This window comes from Lissotriton vulgaris, chromosome 7 (assembly GCF_964263255.1).
Source record: "Lissotriton vulgaris chromosome 7, aLisVul1.2, whole genome shotgun sequence".
In the NCBI taxonomy this organism is placed as follows: Eukaryota; Metazoa; Chordata; class Amphibia; order Caudata; family Salamandridae; genus Lissotriton; species Lissotriton vulgaris.
Window position 1 is genome coordinate 688,065,980 of NC_141695.1, and position 25,672 is coordinate 688,091,651.

Below are 25,672 nucleotides of genomic sequence, written 5' to 3' on the forward strand. Positions count from 1 at the left end.
CTGCCACTGGCACCCTCTCGATAGACCCTTTGGCCAAAAGGGCTTGCACTTGCTGCTGTAAAATATAGAGATGGTCCTCCGCAAGTTGCTGGGTGGACGTTGGAAAGTGCAGAGGGGACGAGAAGAAGGGTAGATAATCTGCAGGACCCAACTTTTCGACGTGAGCTCTTGCCAAACCAGATGGAATCGGTGGACTCCAACTCCCAGCTGGTGGCTGTGGCCATGCAAAGACACTTAAAAGGTTTATCAGGTGGGACTGCTGGTGGGGGGGGAATTATAGGGCGGGTGGAAACGTGGTGCTGGGACAGAAGACTGAGCAGCATGTGGAGCTAGGCGTGGGGGTGGTGGGCACTTCACCTCTCCTGCAAAACTGCTGGGTTTCCAGCTGGAGCAGTACAGGCGGATGGTAAATGACACCTCAGCCTTCACAATGAAAGGAACAGTGGTACAATTGCAGCTGGTGGGGCTGGGCAAAGAGTCCCAGAGAGTGGGTGGTAGCTCTACTCCTTAAAATGTTCAAGAGCTTAGCCGCCTTGTCTCCGAACAGGTGAGTCACATCGAATTGCATATCCATCCAGGAGGACTGAAACCATCCAAGAAGCCAGCTGGTGCCTACCAGTGGAGGAGTCACAACGAACTGTGAACCTCACCATCCTGAATTGAATGTGAAAGGCCAGAGCAAATGTGTTCCGGTACACCAGTGAGGACATGTGCCAATGAGTCCCATAGGGCATGTGTTTAACATACCAACAAACAGGAGCCACTGATCAAACTTAGCCGAATGTACACTCACTTGGATTCCCTGTCAGGGGCGAGTGGTAGGAAAATTGCTGGGGTTGGTCCAGCTGTTCGGGCCTTGCACCACGAGGCTCTCCGGATTAAATTGAGGCAACAGAAATGACGGGTTGCCTGGAGCAGAGAAATGGCATCTGGTGAATTGCCTGTTAACTACGGGGCAAGTACAAGCCTTGGCCAAAGCCCCCAAGAGGTTATCTGTCTGTGCCTTTTTGAATTGGAGGATGGGCTCAAAATAGTGTGGCCCGGTTGTAGGACCTCTGTTAGCAGGTTTGTTTTGACCTCTATAGTGGGGAGCTAGAGATCAAAGGCTTCAGCTGCCCTACACATAACGATAGTGTAAGAGGCAGATTCTTCCATGGCTGGACTGGAAGGAGAGAATAGAGCAGTCTCTGGGGAGGGATCTAGCCCAGTAGCCTTCTGCAAGTCTTCACAACATTTGTCCTCGGTATAGGGCTGAGAGAACACATTACCCTGGTCGTAGTCATTGTCAGAGTCATTGCCGAAGAGGGAATGCAATAAATGTTGCCTGCCTTGTGGAAGTTCAACTGCAGGCACTGGCGCCTCGGATGGATTCGGACACAGGTGTTGGTCGAATTCAGGCCAGCGTCAGAGAGGACAAGGAAAAGGAGAATACCAGGATGGGTGTGTGGAGGGTGGTGTGGGCGAATGGGGGAGGGGTGAGCAGGGGGTAAGGTGACATGTCAGGCCATGCTTGAGTGCCTGGGTGGGGGACTGGAGCGGAGGGCACAGGAGCGGAGGGCAGAAACGTCTGAGGGTCCAGCATGTGCAGAGGACAAACCCACTGGCAGTAGTCCAGGTGGAAGGCCTCTCAGCGTGTGTGGCCACGAAAGGCACGTCAGAGAGTGTCGGTAAAGATCCAAAGAGATGGAGCATAGCAGAGTAGAACTCTTGGATCTTTCATAGCATGGCTGAAGGCCCTGGAATCTCTGGTTGTGCCCTAACCAGCTGTGGAAACTGTTCTAAAGTCGGCTGACTTTGAGCTAGGGAGCTAGATGGTTGGGCCGCCCACGCACTTTGTCAAGAGGGAGGGAAAGGCACAAAGGAGTGGAACTACACTTTGACTTCTTGTGTTTTTTTGTGGAGGATTTGGAGTGCGCAGAAAACAGTACTTGCAAAAGGTTCAGTCAACTCTGGGAATGGGATCAAGCTTTTAACTTTGGGCGGGACTTGGAGCACTCCCAATGCTGTGACTTGTGCGTGGGACAAAGTTTCAACTTGCGTTGCTTTATGGCCTTAAGGGTAATCATCGCACAGTTTCTGTAGGTCTTAGAGTCATGCTTCGACACCAGAGGAATACCTGGTGGGTATCGGTCACAGATATCTGCTTGTAACAGTCCATCCAGAGTTTGAAACCGGTCCTCTTACGGGGTGAAATCCCTTGCAAACGTAACAATTAATGTGGAGAAAAGAGGTCGAGGTACGGGGCTCTGAGACAAGAAGCTACAGATACGGGTCTGGTGGAGCTACAAGCAAGTGGAAGTGGCGTATATATAGAGCAGAGCAGCATCAGTGCAGAACCAAATGGTGCCAGCATGTAGAGATACTATCGAAATGTTTCCAGATCAAGTCTGACGCCAGGGAATAATCATAAGGTAAGGAATCCACAGCTGGAAGTCTAACTTAATAATACATTTAAAACATTTGCAGACGAACACTGCGAGCAGAAGTATGGCAGGTCCAAACAATTAAAGCAACTCGACCAACCCAGTCCCTAAACTTTGCTCTCGGAGCTCTCAACTTATTCCAAACGCATTCCTCAACTTATTCCCTTATTCTACCTAGCTAAACCCTAGCAAACTCTCAGCATGATCTTGGTAAGTCACAAGGGACGCAAACTTGGCTGGTGCTCCCTTGGTTCTGGACAAAATCGGGATTTACAACAGGAACTCACCATGCAGTGTTAATTTTTGTGCTGGCTTGAAACAAGACTAATTTTGCAGTTATTGATAAGCGCTCAATGGATGTAATGCCAGTCAAATAACAAAATATAAACAATTAAAAGTCAGTAACATAAAAGAAGAATTGAGTGCCACACTTGTACGGACTAGAACAAAAAATGGCAACATCTACTGAAGTCAGATTTGCTAACAAAATTCACTAGACAAGGCATGTTTAAACCTAATAAAGGGCTTGTTCTCAGTTTTACCCAATCGTTAGTTAGAATCCAGTGCGCTTTGCAAGAACTAAGGGCCAGCTGTACAACCATTGTGATTTGCAACTCGCAAATTGTGACAAATTGCAAATCGCAATTTTTGGGGTCGCAAATCACAATGTCTAAGACACTGTTTGCGTTTCCCAACGGATTAGCAAATTGCATGCCTCATGAATATTAACGAGGCACTCGCAATTTGCGACCCCATTGGCAATGGCTGGCCCTCCCAGGTATCTTGGCCTGCTGGGCTCAGCAGACCTCCATGTCTGGGACTGCTTTTAAATAAAGCTGTTTTTTAAGCACCCTGTTTTCCTCAAAGGAATACGGAACGCTTTTAAGAAAAGAAAAATGTAACTTTTTTGTTTCATTTTTTAACGGCAGCTAGTGGTCCCTGGGACCACTGCCTGCCCCTAACAAAATATTTTCTAATGCATTTACAAAGAGGAAGGGGTCCCCTGGGGACCCCTCCCAGTTAGCGAGCGCTTTACCACCCTTCTGAGAAGGGTGGCAAACTGCAAGTGTTTTGAGACCTCAATTGCGGTCGCTAAACATTCTTACATAGCTGTTGGGGTCGATATTAGGAAGGGAACGCCCCTTCCTAATAGTGAGAGAGTTGCTAAACACTATTTTGCGAGTCGCAAATAATTTGCTGCTTGCTATATAGGGTCAGTAAATGGGCCATTTGTTTTTTGCATGCTCAAACTGGTTGCAAACCTGTTAGCGCATGTAAAAAAGCAGTTGTATATCTGGCCCCAGGTCTAGCACCGCATTCAAAAGCACATTGTCCAAGTACAACACAGCAACTATTCGAAAATGCTAAACAAGGTTGATGCAAATGAAAAGTAACCACTCGTGGTTTGATAAAGATTCTTAGGAATGGAAGAATACAGAAAAGAGCTGACTTTGTCAGCACACCATGTTTTAACTGTATTGACATATTACTAACAAAATAAAAACAAAAGTTGGAAGAATACCTGTGGTATGTTATTATTCGAAGTTGGCATGGGCGCACACGCGCGCATGTCAACTTGGAATAACATTCGGTGGTATGTTTTCGTTTGAATGTGGTCACGTGTGTGGTCTAGCGACATGCTGGCTGCTGTGTGTGTGATGTGTGTGTTTGAATGTGGTTGCATGTGTGAGCTATGACACAGCTGGCTGCCGCGAGGTATGTATGGGTTTGAATGTGTGTGGAAGATATACATAGAAGGGGAGGAACTGTTGTCGGGATTCGTTGGTACCGGAGCTAATAACTGGATGCAATAAAAGTTTCTACTGTTACCTGCTGTTCCTGATTTATTCGACGCATTTACTCAAGAGAAGATGTTGTTAACATCGATCAGGAAAGCACCCTCACGGAGGAAGGATATTATTTTGGAATTATTTGGGGATACTTCGTTTAACAAAGAATATGTCACTCTATATATAATTGGCTGCTTACTATTTCGGCAAACCTCTTCCTGCGCAGCACTTAACATCATTGGGTAATCAACAACCACTCCTGGATTACCTTTCAAATAGCGCTTTATCGTGATTGGCTGTTGGAGCCATTTGCTTTCACAAAGCAACGAACAATACTGGCATCGGCTGGGTTTGCTTGGTTCCTACGCGATCTAATTTTGGCAGCGCGGAATTAACTAATTCAGAGTCAGTTGTGAGTATGCTTCTGTGATACGCACACATTTATCTTGCATGTCACAACTTTATTTTCTAATTATTTTAAATCATCTGTGATACGCACACATTCTACAATTTATAAAAGTACATCTTATTATCTAGTACAAACATGGCAGGCACTCAACCTCCACCTTCATTCCTCACTTTACCAGGAGAACCCCAGATTGAATGGAATATTTGGGAGGCAATGTTTCTAGCATATGTGGAAGTGCTTGAGGGAGAAGAATGTGAACCAGACAAGCAATTAGCACTACTTAAACACTGTCTTGGAGGCATAGCTCTTAACGAATACAAAAACTTACCGCCTCTAAGTGATAGTTCAAACTTAAATGTGTATCAAATTGCTTCAAAACAACTTTCTATTAGATATGGAAAGAAAATAAATATGGTTATGGAACGATTTAAATTTTATTCCAGGAAACAAAAAAGTGACAAATCCATTGATGACTATGTATCTGCCTTGAGAGCTCTAGCAGCCACTTGTGACTTTGAACACATTAACTATGACCAAGAGATCAGATTCTCATGCGTACAAATAATAAAAAGATACAACAGACTTTGGACTACATCAGATATGTCTCTCAATGCAGCTATAGAGATAGCGAAATCTATTGAACATTCAGAAAAGTTTGTAGAGGAGATCAGGTCTTCGAAAAGTCTGATGTGCATGTTGTTAATAAAGAGAATGTTAAGCAAAAAGATTTTGATAAACAGAAAAAGTTCACTAACCAAAGAAATGAAAATTATTACAGACCTAAAAACAGATATATATGGCAAAAGCATGATCCAAGACTGAACACTATGTATTGTTTTAGATGTGGTAGTAATTATCATTTGGGCAACTCAAAATCATGCCCTGCTTTAGATAAAGTTTGTGCTAGATGCAACAAGAAAGGACATTTCCCCAGTGTGTAGATCAGCTGCTAGGAGAGTTAATGTAATTCAAGAACGTGAAGAACTAAATGACCATGACTATGATGTTAATACCATACTTTGTGTAAACAAGGACTTCAATACTAAGAAATTTCCTTCTTGCTACATTGAAATTAATGGGATTTCTACTAAGGTTTTAGTGGATTCTTGTTCGTGGTACACCATTTTACCGCATACTTTGGTCAAGGCTAATTGGCCAGATATTGAACTTACACAACCTGATATTTCACCAAGTGGATACACCGGACACAAGTTACAACTGGATGGGCATTTATAGCAGAAATGATCTTTCATGAACGTAGCACACGAGGGAAAATATATGTTACTAAAGTAGGAGAAGCGTTATTAGGTTGGCCTCATCAAGAGAAACTTGGCATAAAACTAGATCCTAATGCTGATCCTCCTGTGTTCTCTATTGCAGCAAACTCTACAAACTCTGTCTCTACTAAAACTGCTGATGTTTCATTTGCTTGTGAAATTAAAAGGAAATATCCTATGTTGTTTAGTGACAAACTTGGTCAGTATAAGAGTTTCGAGCATCGCATAAAAGTACATGCTAATGCTTTACCTGTCAGGCATAGAGTCAGGAATGTTACCTTTTCCTATCGAAACAAGCTGAAAGATATGCTCAATGACATGTGTGACAAAAAGATAATTGAATCTATAGAGTCATCTCCTTGGGTTTCTCCTGTGGTGATTGGAGTTAAATCTGGGGGAGATCTTCGTTTATGCATAGACTTGCGCAGTTTGAATAACGCTATTTGTGTAGATTCTCAACCTCTTCCAAATTTACATGAGATGGTCTCAACTATAGCTGATGCACAAGTATTTTCGTGTTTGGACCATGCAAGTGCTTATCACCAAGTCGTCCTCCATGAGGAATCAAGGGACTTGACTGCATTCATAACTCCAGAGGGATTATACAGGTTCTGTAGGATGCCTTTTGGTTTGGCTAGTGCCGCAGCTGTATTTCAAAGGCTAATGAAGAGAACCCTTGACCGGTCTTACTGGAGCAATAGCATTCCAAGATGACATTTTGGTTTTTGGCAAAAATGAAATGGAACATGACAACAATCTAATGGAAGTGCTAAATGCATTATCAAACAAAGGTCTAACACTTTTGTGCAGATAAATGCAAATTCAACAAGCATTTACAATGCAATGGTCTCGGCAGCATTAAAGGTAGAGCTATTGGCATTGCTCATGATTTTGTTTTTAAATAATAAATAAATGGCATTGTCATTTACATTGCCAATAGCTTCATCGTTTGCATATGCGAGACCTATTGCATTAGTACCCACACACAGAGTAAGTAGTAGAGTAAGAAGTTGATAGTGAGTAAGAGAGAGTTATTAGTAAAGAGTAATAGAGAGCGCATCAGAGCTGTGTGAATAATAACAGCTGTGAGCCCCTGCCGGAGGTGCATCATCAGAGCTGTGTGAATAATAACAGCTGTGAGCCCGTGCCTGAGGTGCATCATCAGAGCTGTGTGAATAATAACTGCGTCAGCCCCGTGCCGGAGGTGCATCATCAGAGCTGTGTGAATAATAACAGCTGTGAGCCCCTGCCTGAGGTGCATCATTAGAGCTGTGTGAATAATAACAGATGTGAGCCCGTGCCTGAGGCGCATCATCAGAGCTGTGTGAATAATAGCAGCAGGCAACCCCTGTCCGAGGTGCATCATCAGAGCTGTGTCATTAATAACTGCATCAGCCCGTGCCTGAGGTGCATAATCAGAGCTGTGTGAATAATAACAGCTGTGAGCCCCTGCCTGAGGTGCATCATCAGAGCTGTGTGAATAATAACGGTCAGCCCAGCAATAGCCCAGTGCGAGTGCTGTTTGATCCAACCACTTCGATACCGTGGTCTGTGGATTTTTATTGACAACGCGCAACCCCTTCCACCTATGCTACACACGAGAGAGGTCGTAAGAGGGGTTTGTAAGTGTAAAGAACTAACTCTGTCTGGCCTTCTGTGTTGAGGACGCAAGCCTCCCGGGCCGATGGGAAGGAGTCCGGAGCTAAACAAACTATGAAGCATTAAACACTACGAAAACCGCCTTCCTTCCCAGCCTGGGCAGGGACCTGGGGGCAAACAACGGCGGCCCTCTCAGCGCCCACACAAGCTGCTGAAAATTGATTCACGATTGTAGCACGCACGGCCATACCGCAGCTAGTGTCCCAGCGCTGGGTTGCCCCAGCTCGCTCGAGGCGCTCGCTGCCATGCTCCATATGAAAGAGGTGGGGGGGTCGCCATGCGGGCCTCCACACGCGGTGGAAAGGGGCAATGCCTGCACATGATAACCTCCCCAGGGACAGCGTGGGGCAGGGGAAAGCAGTGAAACGCTAGCACCACGCGTGTCGCGACAAAATCGAGCCCCAGAGGAAGATTCAGATGCGTGCCTTGGAATTGGGTCGCGCGCGTGAGCTGTCTACGTTACAAGCTCACGCGCGCGCGACCCAAGGCGTGCATCTGAATCCGCCTCTGCCATAGACAATGCTGCGTGCGTGGCCAGCTCTCGTCTCCACTCGTTGTCCGGTCTTGTCGGCTGAGCCGACTATGGTTCTCTAGCGAGAACGCGTTTCGCGCGCTTCTAGCGGAGACCCAAAAAGGAAGGACGTAGAATACCTGGGACATTGCATTAGTGCAGATGGTATCAAACCTAAAGCATCACATATGGAAAATATCAGCAAAGCTCCAATTCCTGTAAACAAAGAGCAATTGGTGGCTTTTTTAGGCTTAGTGGAATTCTATGCAAAATTTATTCCAAACTATGCTACTGTGATTGAACCGTTAAGGGGGCTTTTGAAAAAGAATGCTAAATATGTTTGGACTGACACTAGGACTACAACTTTTACCACTGTCAAGGATATGACAATCAAAGCTTCATGCCTTAAGCCTTTTGTTATTAGTAAACGCTGTATTGTGATGGTGGATGCGAGCAATTGTGGGCTAGGTGCGGTACTTATTCAAGACGAATCGGGTAAAGAATGGATTGTGGCTTATGCCTTAAGAACGTTAAGAGAATCTGTAGGTCATTATTCTGTGATTGAGGGAGAGCTTCTGGCTTGTGTTTGGGGTGTCGAGCATTTTAGACAGTTTTTATGGGGTACAAAATTCACTATCCAATCGGATCATAAACCTCTTGTACACATCTTATCACCTGGTGGCGGACGTACACTGTCCTCCAGATTACCAGACTTTCAATATACATTAGAATATGTCCCTGGGAAATCCAATGTCCATGCTGATTGTATGTCAAGACTCCCTCTACAGTGTAAGGACAGACAAAATTGACACTGATGAGTGTGAAAATGCACATGTAGTATGTGATGTGAACTTGATTTTTGGAGAGAAATCTGTGGTGCACGAGCAGACATGGAATGATGAAATGTATAAAAATCTGGAACTCAAAATGATAAAGAAATTTATATTGCATGGATGGCCAGATGAGAAAGAACTCCGAAAGAATTTGAGGAGTTATCATTAGGTTAAAGATGAGTTAGCCATAGAGAATGGAATTATTTTAAGGGGTGACAAATTTGTCCCACCTTTTGGCCTTAGGAAATTGTTTGTGGATTTTGCCCATGAGGGACATTTTGGCATTTCAGTCCCTAGGAGACGTTTAAAAGATAGTTTTTAGTGGCCTGGAATTGATTCATATGTGGAGCATCAAGTGCGCCTTTGCAAATTGTGTAACAATAGTGATAAGTCGGCCAAAGCCTTGTCAGCTACTCCACAACCGGTGAGCTTACCCGTTTCACAGTGGAACAAACTTGGAATTGATATTATTGGTCCGTTTAGTATATTGCCGCAGCAGTATTCATTTGGCATTGTACTTATAGATTACTTTTCGAAATGGCCAGAGATCAAGATGGTCAAGGAAGTAACATCTGATATCATAATACAATTTTTGGATGAAATCTTTTGTAGAGAGGGGATTCCTTAAGAGATTGTCACAGACAATGGTCCGCAGTTTATTAGTAAACAAATGGAGAATTACTTAAGATGTGGTATAACTCACATAAGAATTGCAGTGTTTCATCCAGAGGCCGATGGCCAAATTGAGAGATTTAATAGGGTTGTTAAAGAAGCACTTCAGCTAGCTGTTAAAGGTGGATTGTGTGGGGATAAGGCTCTTCAGTCAATGTTACTCTCTTACAGAACAGCTCCTAATGCTGTAACACAATTGTCTCCTTTTGAGCTACTTAAGGGGCGCAAGCAGAGCACGGAACTAGTACCGTGGTGGTTAAAAAAAAAAAAAGGACAAGACACGGGCTGATTTTGCTGAGATTGTTTTTAAAGAAATTCGTAGGAAAGTTGAAGCATACAAAATAAAAATGAAGAATGATTTGTTGAAGAATACAAGTGTAAGTGATGTTTCCGTTCAGGTTGGAGATTTAGTGAGGTTGAAAAGGGCACTTATGTGCATAAGGGGTTATCCAAATGGTCTGATCCTGTGGAAGTGAATGAGGTATTCAGAAATGCTGTTCGAGTAAATGATGGCAGTGTTTGGAATTTTAGTAGAGTATCAAAGTTTAACCAAGGGTGGCATTCTTGGCAGAGCACATAAGAACAAAGCACATCAGCACTATGGACTCCATGTTCAACCTAGGATCCAAGTTCACCCCGGAATTCCAAACACATGGTCGGAATACTTCACCCACAAGTTTGATACCCCTATACCTGGAAACACTCCACACGCACACACACTACTAATAATGCCTGTGAAGTGCGTGATGGTAAAATTTCACACTAACCGCATCCTCGGTTTGTGTATCTTCTTGTGCACAACTGTGCAAATAAGGTTTAAGTATGTTTCAGAGACTCGGTTGGCTGTTGTACAGCAGGCGATAAAAGTCGTTTATGATGGCAACAGGACATTGCTCTGAGATACTGGAGTACACTTAGCTCTACTTATGGTAAAGTTGATCAGGCTGAGATCTGCTTTTTCTGCTGAGCCCAAGAATGACTGTATGTGTTTGGTCCTTGCCTGTAACACACTGAGCAAAAATGACGGTGTGTGGGGCCTAGCATAACTACCATTGGCGAAGATGAATTAAAGCATTCCTTTCCACACTTTATACTCCTCTCAGTGAGTAATCAGGTGTCTCTCAGTTCCAAAGCACCGAAGGTGCACCTCAATGAATGGTCTCACATGGATGAAACACGACAGGGGTTCTTGCTTCCTCTATGGCGGGGGACGCGGCCTAGGTGCTTGGACAGGAATACCCCTTTTGGGGTGGGTTCAAGTCGGGTTTGCATATGTTGGGTTCAGAAAATGACCCAGCATGCCTCTTGATGTGAAGGCCACTATGACCTCTTCCTTGGTTGGTAGTCATGGAAATCATTCACTTAAAGCACCTTTGGGTTACATACGCGTCATCAAAAGGAATCAAAGATTATTTGAACGCAAAAGGAAATACATGAAAACGTAAAATGGAACTATTCCTACTAAGTCGTCTTGTTTATTACAAAAATTCTATCAGAGAACCTTTTCTACAATGAGATTTTTTCTGCCCATTGGTGTTCCCCTTCTAAACGGGCCACGCATGATATTTCCAATCATTAATAAGATCAAAAAAACAATACACTAGAGCATCTGAAATGCACTGGTTTCCATGACAATATCACCCGGTACCCATTAGGGGTCAAGCGGTGAACTCTTCTTGATTTGCTCTCGTTAGTCAGGAAGCGATGGTAGCAAAACTTGAGCACCTAAAATCAGGCTCAGGAGGTGATGTCTGCCCTGGATTCTTTCTGCAGGTATGTTCCAGGCCATTGTTAGCATCTCTATTTAAGATTATTTGTCTGTCACAGGACATTGCACTGTCCTGAAAGAGTGAAAAAGCAGCATTGCGAAGCCATTGTTAAACATAAATAAATCCTAACATGCTAGAAAATTATAGACCAATTACGCTCGTCACTGCTCTGCTAAAAATCCTAGAGCGGGCTGTTGGCAAACATTAAAACGTATTGGGGAACAGTGACTCGGTCGCACTCCTCCTATAGCTAGGTCCGACAGCAGCTTTTGACAACGTGGACGATAATATTCTATTCATGCATCTTAAGGATTTAGGGCTGGAAGGACTTACTTCAGCTAAATGTAAATAAAAGTTACATCCAACTGGTTGGAAGTAATATTGAGTGATTGCAGCAGTTACTGGCCTAGATCTGTAGGTAACGCTCCATCCTCCACCGCCAACTTGAATTTGCTAGGCATATGGGAGAATGCTCATTTATGAGCATAAGTTGCAACTGCTTGCTTTTTATTAGATAATTTTGAGTAAGACACTGTCTTACCTGGACATTTTAGTACTTAATTTGGGCTGGTGGGGCCCACTGACACTCATTTTTGGGGAACTGCACTTCTTTTTCCCCATCAGATATTGGCTGTGAACAACAGAGCTAAAAACAGAAACGTGAATGAAGAAGGATGAGAAAGACTAAAAAAAAAAAAAGGCACAAAGGGAGAAAGTAGGGACCGGCAAGAGTGAAATAAAGGGGCAGCATAGGCTGGTAGTCCATTAAAGAGGCCTGAGATAAATTCAGTACTATGCAGCCTTATCATTCGGCACACTGATTTTTGATAGCAGCACCGGAGCAGAGACTGGAGCACGGGCACTCATTCGTTTACAAATTTAGGACTGTCCCATTCAATATCACTTGCAGGCAGTAGAAGGGTGCTTCTTATCCAGACTGGATTACTGTAGCATTGTCCACCTAGGACTGCCAGACTGTGTCCACTTTAGAGAACACAAAAATGTGGGGTTCGTGCCAATTGTGGCTTACAGACATGACCATATTAAAGGCGCCATAGAGCACTGCGTTGGCTATCCACCAAGCAAAGAGAAACATTAAAAAAGTTATGTCCCCTGCACAAAGTGTACAAATGGTCTTGCTCGCCGTTTTAATGATCACAAGTCCTCAAGATAGTTAAAATCTAATTCTCATTTACAGATACTTTTTGTGACTTAAACACATAGTGGATCAAAGTAATAAATAGACTATGTGACAAAAGGGCTGCTGACACTTAACATTTCCATGATATATTTTAAGACAATGAATTGCTCCCTCTACTAAGGAGTGCTGTTATTCCCTGAAGGCATGTTTAGCATACATAAAGCGTCTGATGCTTCCAAGTTTGTCTTTCCCTGCACATGAACAAGGACAGGTGCTCAGCCTTTAGCAACGGCCTTGTTTGCGCATTGAAGTGGGGAGGAAATTAAGGGCATGGTGCCATTTTCGGAATGGAATGAGGGCAGGATGGAGGGAGAAAAGTAACGAAAGGGAGAGGGAGAGAGGAGAGAGAGGAAAGAGATGGATTTCTCACTGGAAAAAAAAAACTTTTTACAGGGACGTCCTAGTTAGGTTGATGGTTTATCCACACAAAACCACAGAAATGCATCAGTTATAGTTATACTTATGTTAAGAGACGATAACTCACAGTTTCTATGGCCTATTATCATAAAATAATAATATCCAATTACCAAACGTTAATACAACCAGCCCAGCAGCCATATTGGGTGTAAATCCGGTCCGCAGTTTGGGCTGTAGTCCTGTTCAAAACCTACAAAACCCTCACAAACATTACATGGGGAAAAAACTTTGAGGACCCCCCCCCTTTCTTAGCCCCCGCTTGACAAATCACCCTAAACTTTCCAGGCAACAGCTGAAGTGATTGACATACTAGTTTTAAAAAAATTGTGAAGATTCGCCACCAAAGTTTTCAGTAAAACAAAAGCAACCAATTAGATCTCACCATGAGACTCGTGTGGAGGCTCTGCCCAGATATCTATATTTTGTTCTGTAATTACTCCAAAACTGCTTTACAGAGTTACACCAAATTACAAAGAGATCTTTCTGGACTAAGATCTAGTTTTCTGCAAACTTTGGTGTAAATCCGTTCAACGGTTGAGCCTGTACTCTTATTAAAAAAAATGCAAAATTCCTATTGACATTGCATGGAGAAAATGAGTTTTGGGTCTCCACCCCCATTTCTCGGCCCCCGCTTGACCGATCACTCCACTTCCATGCAGAACTAGGCAAAATAAGACACTGTTTGAAAAAGTTCGTTAAGATATGTCAAATGGCGCCAAAGTTATTGGCAATATAAAAAAAGCATTGTCTATGGGAAAAGTTGGTTCTAACTATAACAATCTACTGGCTATCACAGGAAGAAAGGAAGGAAGTAAACTCAAGTTGCGGTGTAGTGTGCTACTCACCACAAAAGCCTTTCAATGCCTCTTCAGGGGTAGTAAGCACTATATAAATACATTTTACAATGAAATTAATCTTGACTGGGTGACTTGTGTCCAGCCACAGCTAACTTTTAGATAACTACTATTTTTTGGGGTAAGCCCTCCATTAGAGTGCATGTGTTTTACAGCTCCCTCTTTTGTATCTCTCTCCTTCTGCACCCTCCCGAAATTCCGCTCCAGTCCCTGATGCTCCAATTGCTCTTTTCCTCGTGGCTTTTATTCGCTCTCCTGTGTCCTCCCCCACCACTTCACCTGTGTTGCTCTGTCCCTCATGTCTCTTGCCCACTACCCATTGATTACCCCAAATGTGCTTCTCCGTTGCGCCCCCAACTAAGCAGTTTTTTTTTTAACTATACATCATTTTGACGGGACATGTAGCAAATTGCTGCAGGCCCGCGACAAAAATGTTTGAGATTTGTTTTCTATTTCCTAATCTCAGATTGGTCAATAAATTGTTTATTTTTTTAAATAGCGCCTGGGTAATTTTGTCGGCACACCCATGCACATGCTTCTAGAATGACACGACAACCAATAGTGGGCACATCAACGCACCCTCTTTTCCTTTTACTTATGCTGCTCAGCATTGACAATGAGCATTGCTAAATGTGATAGGCTCCAAAGGTGAGACCTATTGGCTCTGCCAATGTTGGTATCTTTTACAGCATTGTACATTTATTTTAACACAAAACTAATGCCACGTATTGCCATTATAATCACCATCTCTCTACTCACATTTGTGATTGCAGCTTTACATTAAGTATACAAGCATATTCCTAATTAAAGTAGCAAGGCAATTACAATGATGTGCATTTAGCAAGAAAATACAATGTAATACTGGCATTTAAGAAGACATGCTCTACTGTACCTTCATTCAATGTCCACTTGATAGAACCCGTCCTCTTGCTGACCGCATGCAGGCTTCCATCAAGGGTTGAAACAAAAAGCAGAGTCTCTGGTAAGGTAACACTGCTGCAGCTTCCATAGTTCTGAAAGTAGAATATTATAAACTTTAATATACTCATATCTTTGAGTTCAACTTAGTAAATTGTAGGACTTTAAAAAGAGTTTAGGCCTACCAGAGATTTACACAAGGAGGGGAATTTTCCAGTATGAGGGGCTGAAATTCGTTTTTAGAACAAACCCTCCAAAGTAAAAAATAAAAAACATCTTAAACAACTAATTTGGCCCCTTACAATGCATGGTTTAGACAAGTACCTTAAGAATGTCTAGCATTCATGAAGTGTCGCTTCCGACATGAAATACGTGGCCATAACAGCAGTGGCATGCCTAAAGAGTACTTGTACAACGTGGAGGATTAATGGAAAACTGACACGATTTTTAGATTTTGAGTGGCTAAATATCGGATTTGTGGTTATTAAAACATGCTTCTTGAAGGTCACTGCACTACTTATTTTTTTATTAATAAAGTTTTATTGGCATTTATAACACATGACATTACATCTGAATGCGTAGGCATTCCTCATCTCGGATTACCACATACCAATAGTTACTGCCTTACGCAGTCAGTCTTAACAAATTTATGTAAACAAGTTTGTCTTTTGCTTCCTGTATCAAACACCACCCGGTACCCTCCTTCCCTCCCCCTCACAACTTTCAGTGTCAGGTGCTCTGGTTACTGCACATTGCCACAGTATTTCCACCAGCTATAATCATAAACATGGTCTGGACGATGTTCCACTATTACCCCCTTGATGGGGACTCACCTCCCCCAGAGAGTCCTTGAGATTTAGATGTATCATCATAGTTCGCCAAAATATCAGCGCCATGCCTGTAAATCACCTTGTACTTTCTCATTCTTCGCACAAACTTCCTGTGTACTGACTCCGCTATCGCCCACTCACACACATCCCTACGCCAATCCGTAACACGGGGAATCCTGGGAGATATCCATGCTATGACTATCCATCTCCTAGCCAGCATAAGCCCCAAGTTGACAAAACGCCTGCTTAATTTTGTATTCTTTGGTGTGGGAAGCACACCTATTAGTACTTGCCCAAATTTCCCTAGGTATGGTCCAACCCGAAGCCTCTCGTAGGCGTGTAAGTATATTCTCCCAATAGGAAAGCAGAAGTGGGCAGGACGAGACCATATGCAAAGTCTGGCCCCTCCCATGGCATCAGGGACACTCATCGCTTAGGGCCGGATAGATTACGTGCAACGTATGCGGTGTGAGGTACACCTGGTGTAATAAATTGTATTGGAAGAGCTTAAACCGCGGATTTGCACTACCTCTGCACTCCCATGTGCACCTTCTGCCAATCGCGCTCTGTCAGGGGCTTCATCATGTAGGAGTCCCATTTCGATTGGATGCTCAGTCTCTCCTGGAAGATCCTCCCTCAATGCTCTGTAGAGATGCGAAACGAGGCGCCTACCCCGCGTCATGTATAACATTACTTCCAGGATCTTAGTTGTGGGATGCACCGCAGGGAACCCCGGCGAGAGCTCCCGGATGACACTGGATATTTTCCCATACTGTAGAAATTGACCCGTCCCTAAATTAAAGGTTTCCTGTGACTCCACTGGTGTCACGAATTTCCCATCGATGTAAAGGTCCCCAAGCTTCTGGGAGCCTCCCTCCCGCCTCCGACATGGCAAACTGGTGCAATGCCCAGAGGGGCATATCTGGAGCAAACTGAGCCCTTCGCACCACTCTCCTTACTACATTTTTTCCACACTATGGCTACATGGCGAACATTGTACGGGCAATCCTTCGCGACCCCACCACCCAGCATCAATAGTTCTGGCAGTGTACTGGCAGCATAAGTTCCCACTAGCAACCGCTTGTCCCAGTTGTCTTCGCCATCCAGCCAGTGGACTGTGTGCTGCAACTGCGAGGCCATATAATAAACTCCAGTCGAGGCACCTCCAGCCTGCCTCCCTCCAACATCCTCTGAAGCATTGCTAAGCGCACCCCTCTGCCTTTCTTTCCCCATAGGAGATCCACCAACTGGGTCTCCAATGTCTGGAAATAATGCTGTGGGTGATATAGAGTAAGTGTTGCATTGCATACAAGCAGCGGGGCAGGACAATCATCTTGATTATTGCGATACGCCCCATAAGCGACAATGGTAGTTCCGTCCAGAAGCGAATCGAGCTCCGCAGCCGCGTTATGATCCAACCCATGTTCTGCTCAAGATAGTCTGAGGCCATGATGTGATGGCCAGGCGGATGCCCAAACACTGTGCTCCCTCCCTCACCCACGGTAGTTCAATGTTTGGTTGCTCCACCTCAGGGAGGATGGCCAGTCTGCTGATTGGGACCACCCTGGACTTCCCGGGATTGATGTGAATACCAGAAATACCCTTAAAGTCCTGTAGTTGCTGGAGAAGCACGGGGATAGAGTGCTCTGGATGTGTCAAATACACCGTCCGCATATAGCAAAACTATATGATTAGTCTCCCCAAGCGTAATACCCCAGAGGGCCATCACATTCCTCAAACGCGCCGCTTGGGGATCCATTACCATCGCGAATAAGAGAGGGGATACCGGGCATCCCTGTCTGGTACCGCGACTCCGTGTGAACCCTCTGGACACCGTCTTCCCCACTCAAACTCTGGCTCTAGGGGCCACATAAATCAACTGCACCCACCCCGAATCGCTGAAGGACCTGCCTAATATATGGCCATTCAACCGAAACGAACGCTTGTTCGATATCCAACAATGCGATTGCACAGTCCATTTCGGACAGGTCTGGGGCGTGCCATACATGCACCAATCATCTCCGATTTAATGCGGTACTCTGTCGCAGAATAAACCCCACCTGATCTACATGCACCAATCGGGGTATCCCAGAGAGGAGACGTTCCGCCAGAATCCCACCGAGTAGTTTACCATCAATATTTAGTAGCTAGACTGGCCTGTGGGAACCGGGTAGATTAGGGTCTTTATCACTTTAAAGGATCATGGCTACCAACGACTACCTCATGGTGGGCAGCGGAATTTCCAGCTCCAGCGCTTTGTTGTAGACTTCCAGCAGTCTATCCACCAGTATTGGGGCAAATTGTCTCTAAAACTCCACCGGGAGTCCATCAGACTCCGGACACTTGGTAGGTCCGAGCCGAAATATAGCCTGACTCAATTCCTCCTTGGTGATCGGGGGCGTCTAGTACTTCAGTCTCCTCAAACCCAAGCTGTGGAAGTTCAACCATATTCAGATACGCCTGCACCGCCTCCAAACCTGGGGCAGGTCGAACCGTGTACACCGCTTGTAGGTGAGTCACCAGAGTTTCAACAATCGCTCGTTGTGTGAACACTAATGTTCTTACAGCATCCCTGATCTGCATTATTGGGGTTCCTGCTGCACTAATCGTGCCAACAATGCTCCCATTCTATCCCCTTCTCTATACAGTTGTTGACTGTAGACCGTATGCACATGTTTTTCCAGTCTACAAAGATCTGTCAACAGCACCTCTCTGGTCGTTTCCCACTCCCCCAACGTCTGTGGGGCCATGGCAATCTTGGCCTCCAGTCTGCCCAGGTCTGCCTCGTGTACAGCCACATCTTGCTCCAGCTGCCTCCGTACCCCATAGGTTGTTTTTATGCAAATTCCCCTCATGACCACTTTCATAGCTTCCCACTCGGATGCACGACAGGAGGCAGACTCCCAGTTCTGATCAAAGTATCGCTTTAGCTCCTCCGAGATTACTGCTACAAATTGGGGGGTCTAACAGAGCATCAGTATTAACGCCATAGGGGGATTTCAAATCTGGTGTCTCTCTCCTACAGTCCATCAAGACCGGGTAGTGATCCGATATATACCTAGGTAGATAAGTTGTCCCATCCAAATTCCACCCCAGATTGGTGGAGACTAACCAATAATCCAACCTACTGGAGGTCTCCGTAGCAGGGGTAGAACAAGAGAACTGACTGGCAACAGGATTGCACGTGCACCATATATCTTGAAGTTGCACGCCTTCCTGCATATCCTGTATTTCGGTGGACATTCTACGTTTAGTATGGGGATGAGGGGGTTCATGGTCGAGAAAGCCATCTAGTACACAGTTAATGTCCCCGGCCAGTATCTTCGGTGCCCCCAGGTAGGGCGACGCCATGAGAGCGGGGAAGAAGGACGCGCTGTACTCATTCGGGCATACACATCATGCACATCTCCATACCGTCTAATCTCCCATGTAGGATAATGTACCGCCGCTCCAGATCTACCAAATGATGTAAATGCTGAAAAGGGACTTCCGGCGCCACCCAGATAAGGGCCCTTCTGGAAAACCTGGAGTAAGATGTGGTGAACAATCGCCCCCTTCAGCACTTCCACAGGCACGGAATAGTGTCCCCCCCAGATGTGTGTCTCCTGCAGACAGGCTACTGCTACCTTATACCTCTTCAGGTATGCAAACACTCGCCTGCGCTTCTCAAATGGCCGCAATTCCACAGACATTACACGTGATTAACTTAAGATCAGTAGTCGCCATTGAGTAAATTTAACCATATTCGTGCCCTCATATATCTCAGCCACCATAGACCATGTAGGTAACCACAACCCTGCACACCCCACAACATAGTGAGTTAACTTACACGTGTGGAATTGTTCCATAAAACTGTTCCCTAATAACTCCCACTCCCCCCCCTCCCCTTGGGCAATATCACATTTCCCTCCCCCTTGAAACATAGTAAGGTGAAGGCATGTAGATGTCGCCCCATTTCCCTCAAGTGAAACCCCATAACACAAACTTCTAAAAAAAACAAATCCCACCCTCTGTGGATAAACCCCCTCTCATCCTCCCAACAGAAGTGGCTGGCCCATTGGCAGGGTGCAAGGTCTAGCCTCCAGCTCCCCATCCGGGTACCTGCACCTGTTAACTACCTCCAGTACATATATAGGGCCATCTGCTGACCTTAGCCTCTGGAACTCGCTGTCATTCAATCAATATTTAGTACTTGCCCGACACTTTAGTTTTACAATTGTTCAGTCTAGGAAGTTATGCCCTGTTGCTCAGCCGTTTGCCTGGTCTAATTATCTGTGTCCACACTGGGGTTACTGATCGTGAACCTGCCAGGCGACAAGTTTGTGAGTCTGGGACCACGTACGCGGCATGAAGTGTTCCATCTGGCCCACCCGTAATGCAGGCAGGGGTCGGGTTCCGGTCCCTACCCACCGAAGAGTGTTGCCTGCGTCTCTCCGGGGCAGCCTGCTCAACCCCGCCCCCTGAGGCGTCTGCGTTGAGGGGGCAAAATAAGGCACCCGGAGAGCCACTGGCATCCAGCCAATCGCATGCCTCCGCTGCGGAGAAGAAAAACAGCCCCTTTTCCTTGCTCTCAACTCTCAATTTTACAAGGAAGAGGAGGCTATATTTGATATTCAGGTCCCGCATTCGCCTCTTTACTGCCAAGAGTGAGCGCCTCTGGCCCTGTACCCGTTGCGTTTAACCTGGTAAGATGGAGATCTGGTGTCTCCCTCATATGTCATCGGTCCCTTGGTCCGGGTTAGCTGCAGAATAGTTTCCCGCTTCCCAAAATTAAGGAACCAACCGATGATGGCTCAGGGTGGAGCTCACGGCTTCGGAGAAGGGACCAGTGCTCTAGGTGCTCTCTCAAATAGTTAATAACTTTGAGAGCTTTCTGGGGTCAGAGTAGAGACCAGCTAGTCCTCCAGAAAGAGCTCTGCCGAGGGTCCTTCTGCTTTCTCCGGAGACCCCAGAAACCAGAGATTGTTCCTGCGGGACTTCTCCTCTAAATCCTCGGCACGATCATTAAGGCAGACTACTTGCTTCTGGGGATCTATGACCGTCTCTCGTTGGGAATGGAGTTCTGTCTGCATAGTGCTCACCATTTGTTCAGTGGTGGTTACCCTCTCCAACACTTTCCTCAGATTGCACCGGAAAAAGGTCACATCTATTGCAACCAAGTCTATTTTGTGGATCATCTCATCCCTTGTAGAACGGATAGCTTCCAGCAAGTCTGCAATAAAGGGAGCTCCATCGACACTGTGCACCATCTCACCCTCTCTGGATGTCAGAGCCGTGGTACGTGCCTCCTGGTCCAGGGGGAGCTGGTGTGTGTAGTTAGAAATTGTATAGGCCTGCACCGATTTGCCACCCTTTTCCTTCACCATTCTTGTGTCTTCTCCTGTCTACTCTTTCAGGGAGCCCTCCCTCTACCCAGTTATTTTGCTTGGCCATGGTCCCTTTCCAGCTCCACGAGGGGGAAAAATCCCTCTTATGTTCGCTCAGGTTCTAGCCTCTGGGTCGGGCCAGCACTCCTGTTGACAGTCCGGCTGCCCACCTTTCGGAAACTTCTACCACTTTCTACTCTGGGGAGTAAGTCCGAGATACTGGTTGAGGTCAGCACCGCACAGTGCGCAAATATTTTGTGACGTTCAGTGTCTGTCACAGTGGATCCCAGCTCCCAATCCCTGTAGGTCTATGCCCAGGCTTTCATCATCTCTTGAGCAAGCCACCTCTTAACCAGCACATGTAATAACAGGACTTAGTCAGGTAGGTCCGATTCACTGCGCTGGAGCCACCCACGTTCGCGCTACTGCATACCTCCAGTATAGTAGGCTACCTTCCCTTGACTATTTTAGTGCCCTGCTCTGAAGCAAATCCTCAGCACATTCCCAGTCCTAATTATGGGTCCACAGGGGGCCAGCAGCCTTCAGTCGGTCTACATTCAGCCCAGACGACCATGTGCTTGTCCACCGGGATGGCCTCCTTAATGTCTTACCAGTGCCAGGGCACCCGCAGCTGCAATTTGGGCTGCCCCGACCCTTTGCTGTACTGTCACTCTGGCCCGTGGGGCCCAGCGACCCTGTTCTACCTCGCTGCTTCACTGACCCGGGATGGACCTCAGAACCCCAGGGATCCTTCGCGAGCAGAGAATGCCCCAAATCCGCCTTATTCTGCTCCCATCATCACTCACAGCCCACTATCTGATTTCATTTAAGTTTGGCCGCACACCTCCAGGCCTCTTCTCCTGTGCATCTGCTAACCCAACCACTCTGCGCCCATGCCGCACCAGTCCTGACCCATCCAGCACTACCAGATATCTCCCAAGGTCCAGGCTCAGCGTCCGCTGGTCTCTGTTACTGATGCTCCTCGCCTGTACTGGCACTGATCTCCGGCCAGCCCCACAAGTCCTCCGACACAATGAGTCTCAACCACACAGGGACACCTCGGTGGCAGACAGGGTCCCACTCTGACTGCGTCCAGCTGCCGCTTGTAATCGCGGCCCCCTGCTTGGTCCCTCGTATCTCTCCCACACCACAGGATTCCAGGGTACCGCTTCTCGCATAAATGCAAATAGACCCGATTGAGGCGGGAGACTACCGATTTTTCAAGCCAAAAATGGCTTTATGTGAGCTGTCTCCCGCCTGAAATAGAATTTTCTACAATAGAAGTCAATGGGGAATTTTCATTCGCCCGATTTTTTATTGTAAATCTCCCACGTCCTGGTCCTAAAATGTTGGCATGCATGTTCTCTGGCCCTCCCATACCAGGCCTCATTTCTTCAGCGTTGTCCCTACCAGGACCAGGAGCAGATACTTATCTCGGTCTACCGGCCCTCATATGGATGCCTCCCCCGGTCAGCTCTGCAGCTGCCTCCGGGGTCTCGCGTCCTTCACAGGCCCGCACAGGTTTCCGTCTCTGCTGCAAAATGGCCACCGGAGCACGTCTGCCTTCTCCCGCTAGTTTAAAATATTGCATTGCGGCTGTGTCCAGACTATTGGCCGCTTCAACAGAGGTAGGGCCCTTCCTTTACTACTCCGGCATTGATTTTGTGCTATTTTTTCAGCCCCAGGATATTGTCGGATAGTTGGAGTTAACGGGAGCTCTCGGGAGCACATCTACTCCGCCATGTTACCTGGTCACACCCCAGGTCACTGCATTATATGAGAAAAATAAAACAGTTGTTTGAAATTGACATCTTTGTAAATATTTGAGGTTGTATAGAGGCTTTTTTGTATTGAAACCATCCTAAGGGGCTGTAACCTGAAAGACTTCGAGGTAGATTACTGCTATAATGTTGCCCCATAACTTGCATGATTCAAAAAGCAACTTTGTGGCAGAAGTGTCAAACCGCGCATGCACTAAAAGAGACGTGAAGTACACTGGGCAATGAAATAGGAAGAAGCTTCTCTGCAGCCAGATTGTTTTTTTTTTTTAGGTTTTATTAGATGAGAACAGGACCTTATATATGACTGAACCCCACAGTGCAACAGCTTCAAAGCTGCCCCACTGAAGTTCCACATTCTATATAGAACTGCCCCACGTAGTCTGACAAAGCAAAAGTAACCACAAAATAGAACCCCAGAACACAACAAAATAACTAGAGGTGTGTGTTTAGGACTTGCTCACTCAATTAGCCTGGCATGCATAACATCTGCTCTGCTGCGAGTTTCAGGACAGTTTCAGGGCGATAATAAATAGCCACAGCCTGCGCAAGTGAAACAGTCAGCCTGCCACGAGCTTTTCAAAACGGAAGCGAAGCTGCAGTTATCGCACAGCAGAACCTTTGCCAGCTGCAGCCCCGAATCCTAGTGTTAATAGGAACACAATAAATCAAACTGCTCTAATCTATAGTTACTACTGTGTAGCCATATTACAGAATGAACACCGACCTGCCGTTGAAGAGCCTAGGGCCCATTACACGTTCTTTGAAGCAAGTTTTGTGCAAAATGTACCTTTCATTACATTTTCTCTGCCTCAAAAAAAGCGAAGTCCTTGAGGGACAGAGTCCACTTTACACTTAAGAGGACACACTGTTTTACTTCATTTCGAAGGCAGTCTGTGAGAATGTTGACAGTCAGTATAGTAGTTAGACAGCTTCAAATTCCTACTGTAAAATGCAAAACTATGCTTCAAATGTTGGAAGTCTTATATCTGCGTGTGGCATGGCTCGGATGTTTGCTCCCACCCTTCATGTTGTTTTTCGTCCCAATTTCTGCCATGCGGGCTCCTTAAAGCCATCCCTCTGGAGCTTTGTTGGCAAATGGCGGCATGTGACTTAAATGGCCATGGCTTGTGAACTAATAGTACAGGCATGAAGGAAATTCTCGTTATTCTTCCCCGTTAGGAGTAAAGGCCTTCAAGTCGAGGCGTGCTGTTGTCTGGAAAAACAGAAGTAGTTTTATATCAGCATAGTGCCACTTGACAACAGTAGTTTTAAGAATTTTTGGGACCCCAGACAAGATGCAATTTGGGGGCACATCAGAATTTAGAGTTTTCTGCTAATTCAAGCGAACATGATGCCAAACAGAAGATTAGAAATGTGCGTTGTCCGCTTAAGGATGAAAATGTTTAATGTTTGTAGTGCCCAAAAATGAAAAGCAATAAGTGTTGATAAATAGGAAATATGTCTTGCCTTGTAACCCAAAAATCCTTCAAATGACCCTCAGCAAAGAGCGAGACAGAATGAGCGAGGCGGACATACCGAAATAGACTGAGGCGAGACAAAAAAAAAGTTCACGTTGGAAGGTGTAGGCCCGTGCACTTGCCTTAAAACCTCTCAACTTGACAGATATGACTCGAAGCGGCCCCCACCTCTTGGAGATGGGGGCACCCCATTAGGGGGCCCACACTTCCGTGTGAAACCTATGGATATCTGTGAGATTAAGGCGTTTCCAGGGACCCTTCACCACAAACTGCAGGGAACCCCATCATTTTGCGTTACTCCACTGATGGGACTATACATTGGCACCAGCAGTGAAAGGCCATGCGGAATAACAACCTGTCATAAGGATACCTCAAGTCACCAAGAAGTTCCGAGACAGGACAAAGGAAAGAGGCAGACAGCAACCATCTGTTATATATTAATGGAACTCGGAGATATGTGATTTACCTTGTGCACAGCGTAGTATTGGGTATCATTTATGATGCACACTCCTCGCTCTATGCTCTCAATCAATACTTGTGTCAAACTCCATCTTTTCCAAAAGACATTATATGCACAAATAGATAAACAAGCAATCCTCAAACTCTTACAATAAAATACCCACAATTCAGAACACAATCACGGATTAAAAAATGTATGTTTAGCAGTTAAAGGTGAGTGACTAGTAAAGCTGGCTGTGTGTTTTAAGATATTGATACACTAACTTCTGCTCTCCTATCTTGACGTCCAGCAGTGCAGTAAATAAACAGAAGACTAGATAAGTTTCCTTATCAGCCAAAGTCCCTGAACTGTCAAAGAAAGTTAACATCAATGGACTAGAGGGAAAAAAACCAGTATTAACTTTTTGTCCCGAGAGCTCTTGTTTAACACTTTGGATTGACTTGGCCCCAACATCGTCTAAACTGCAGTGAAAAGATGCCAGAGGTCAGTTCAGATTAAATCAGACTACGTTTTTTGGAGGATCCAAGTAGACGACCAGCAGCAAAAGCAGGAACACAGCAACTGCCTACATTCAAGCAGAAACATTCTTCCCACTCCCACATTCTAATTCTACAATGAACAAAAAAGTTCCATAAAGAAAACCAAACGCATCATCCGCTATACAAAATACAATTGTAAAAACCACTCATCTAAAACTTACCAAATAAAACACTGACACAAAATTGCAAAACCCAAAACAAGCAAATTGCAACGCCTAATTAAAAACAAGCATTTGCAATGCAATAGGTCTCGCATTTACACATGTTTGAGCTATTAGCATTGTAAATGACATTGCCTTTTATTTATGTTTTGGTTTTTAAAAGATATATAAAAGGCATTGTCATTTACAATGCCAATAGCTCAAACTCGAGTAAATGCAAGACTTATTCCATTGCAAATGCTTGTTTAATGTTATGCCCTGGTGCTATCACGATCACAGACTTGGTGACTTGATGGTGACAGGATCAAAGACTGCCTTAGTGCG

The 25,672-nt window shown here is 45.4% G+C and overlaps 1 protein-coding gene across 2 annotated transcripts in view; it reads right to left on the bottom strand.

The window, feature by feature from the left end:
• ERN1 (endoplasmic reticulum to nucleus signaling 1) overlaps positions 1 to 25,672 on the bottom strand; it is a 673,099-nt gene that overhangs the window by 437,276 nt on the left and 210,151 nt on the right. For both annotated transcript variants that reach the window (XM_086930909.1, XM_086930908.1), the window contains exon 2: positions 14,708 to 14,828. In XM_086930909.1, the coding sequence (XP_086787035.1) occupies positions 14,708 to 14,828 (121 nt within the window). The remainder of the gene's footprint in view (positions 1 to 14,707; positions 14,829 to 25,672) is intronic.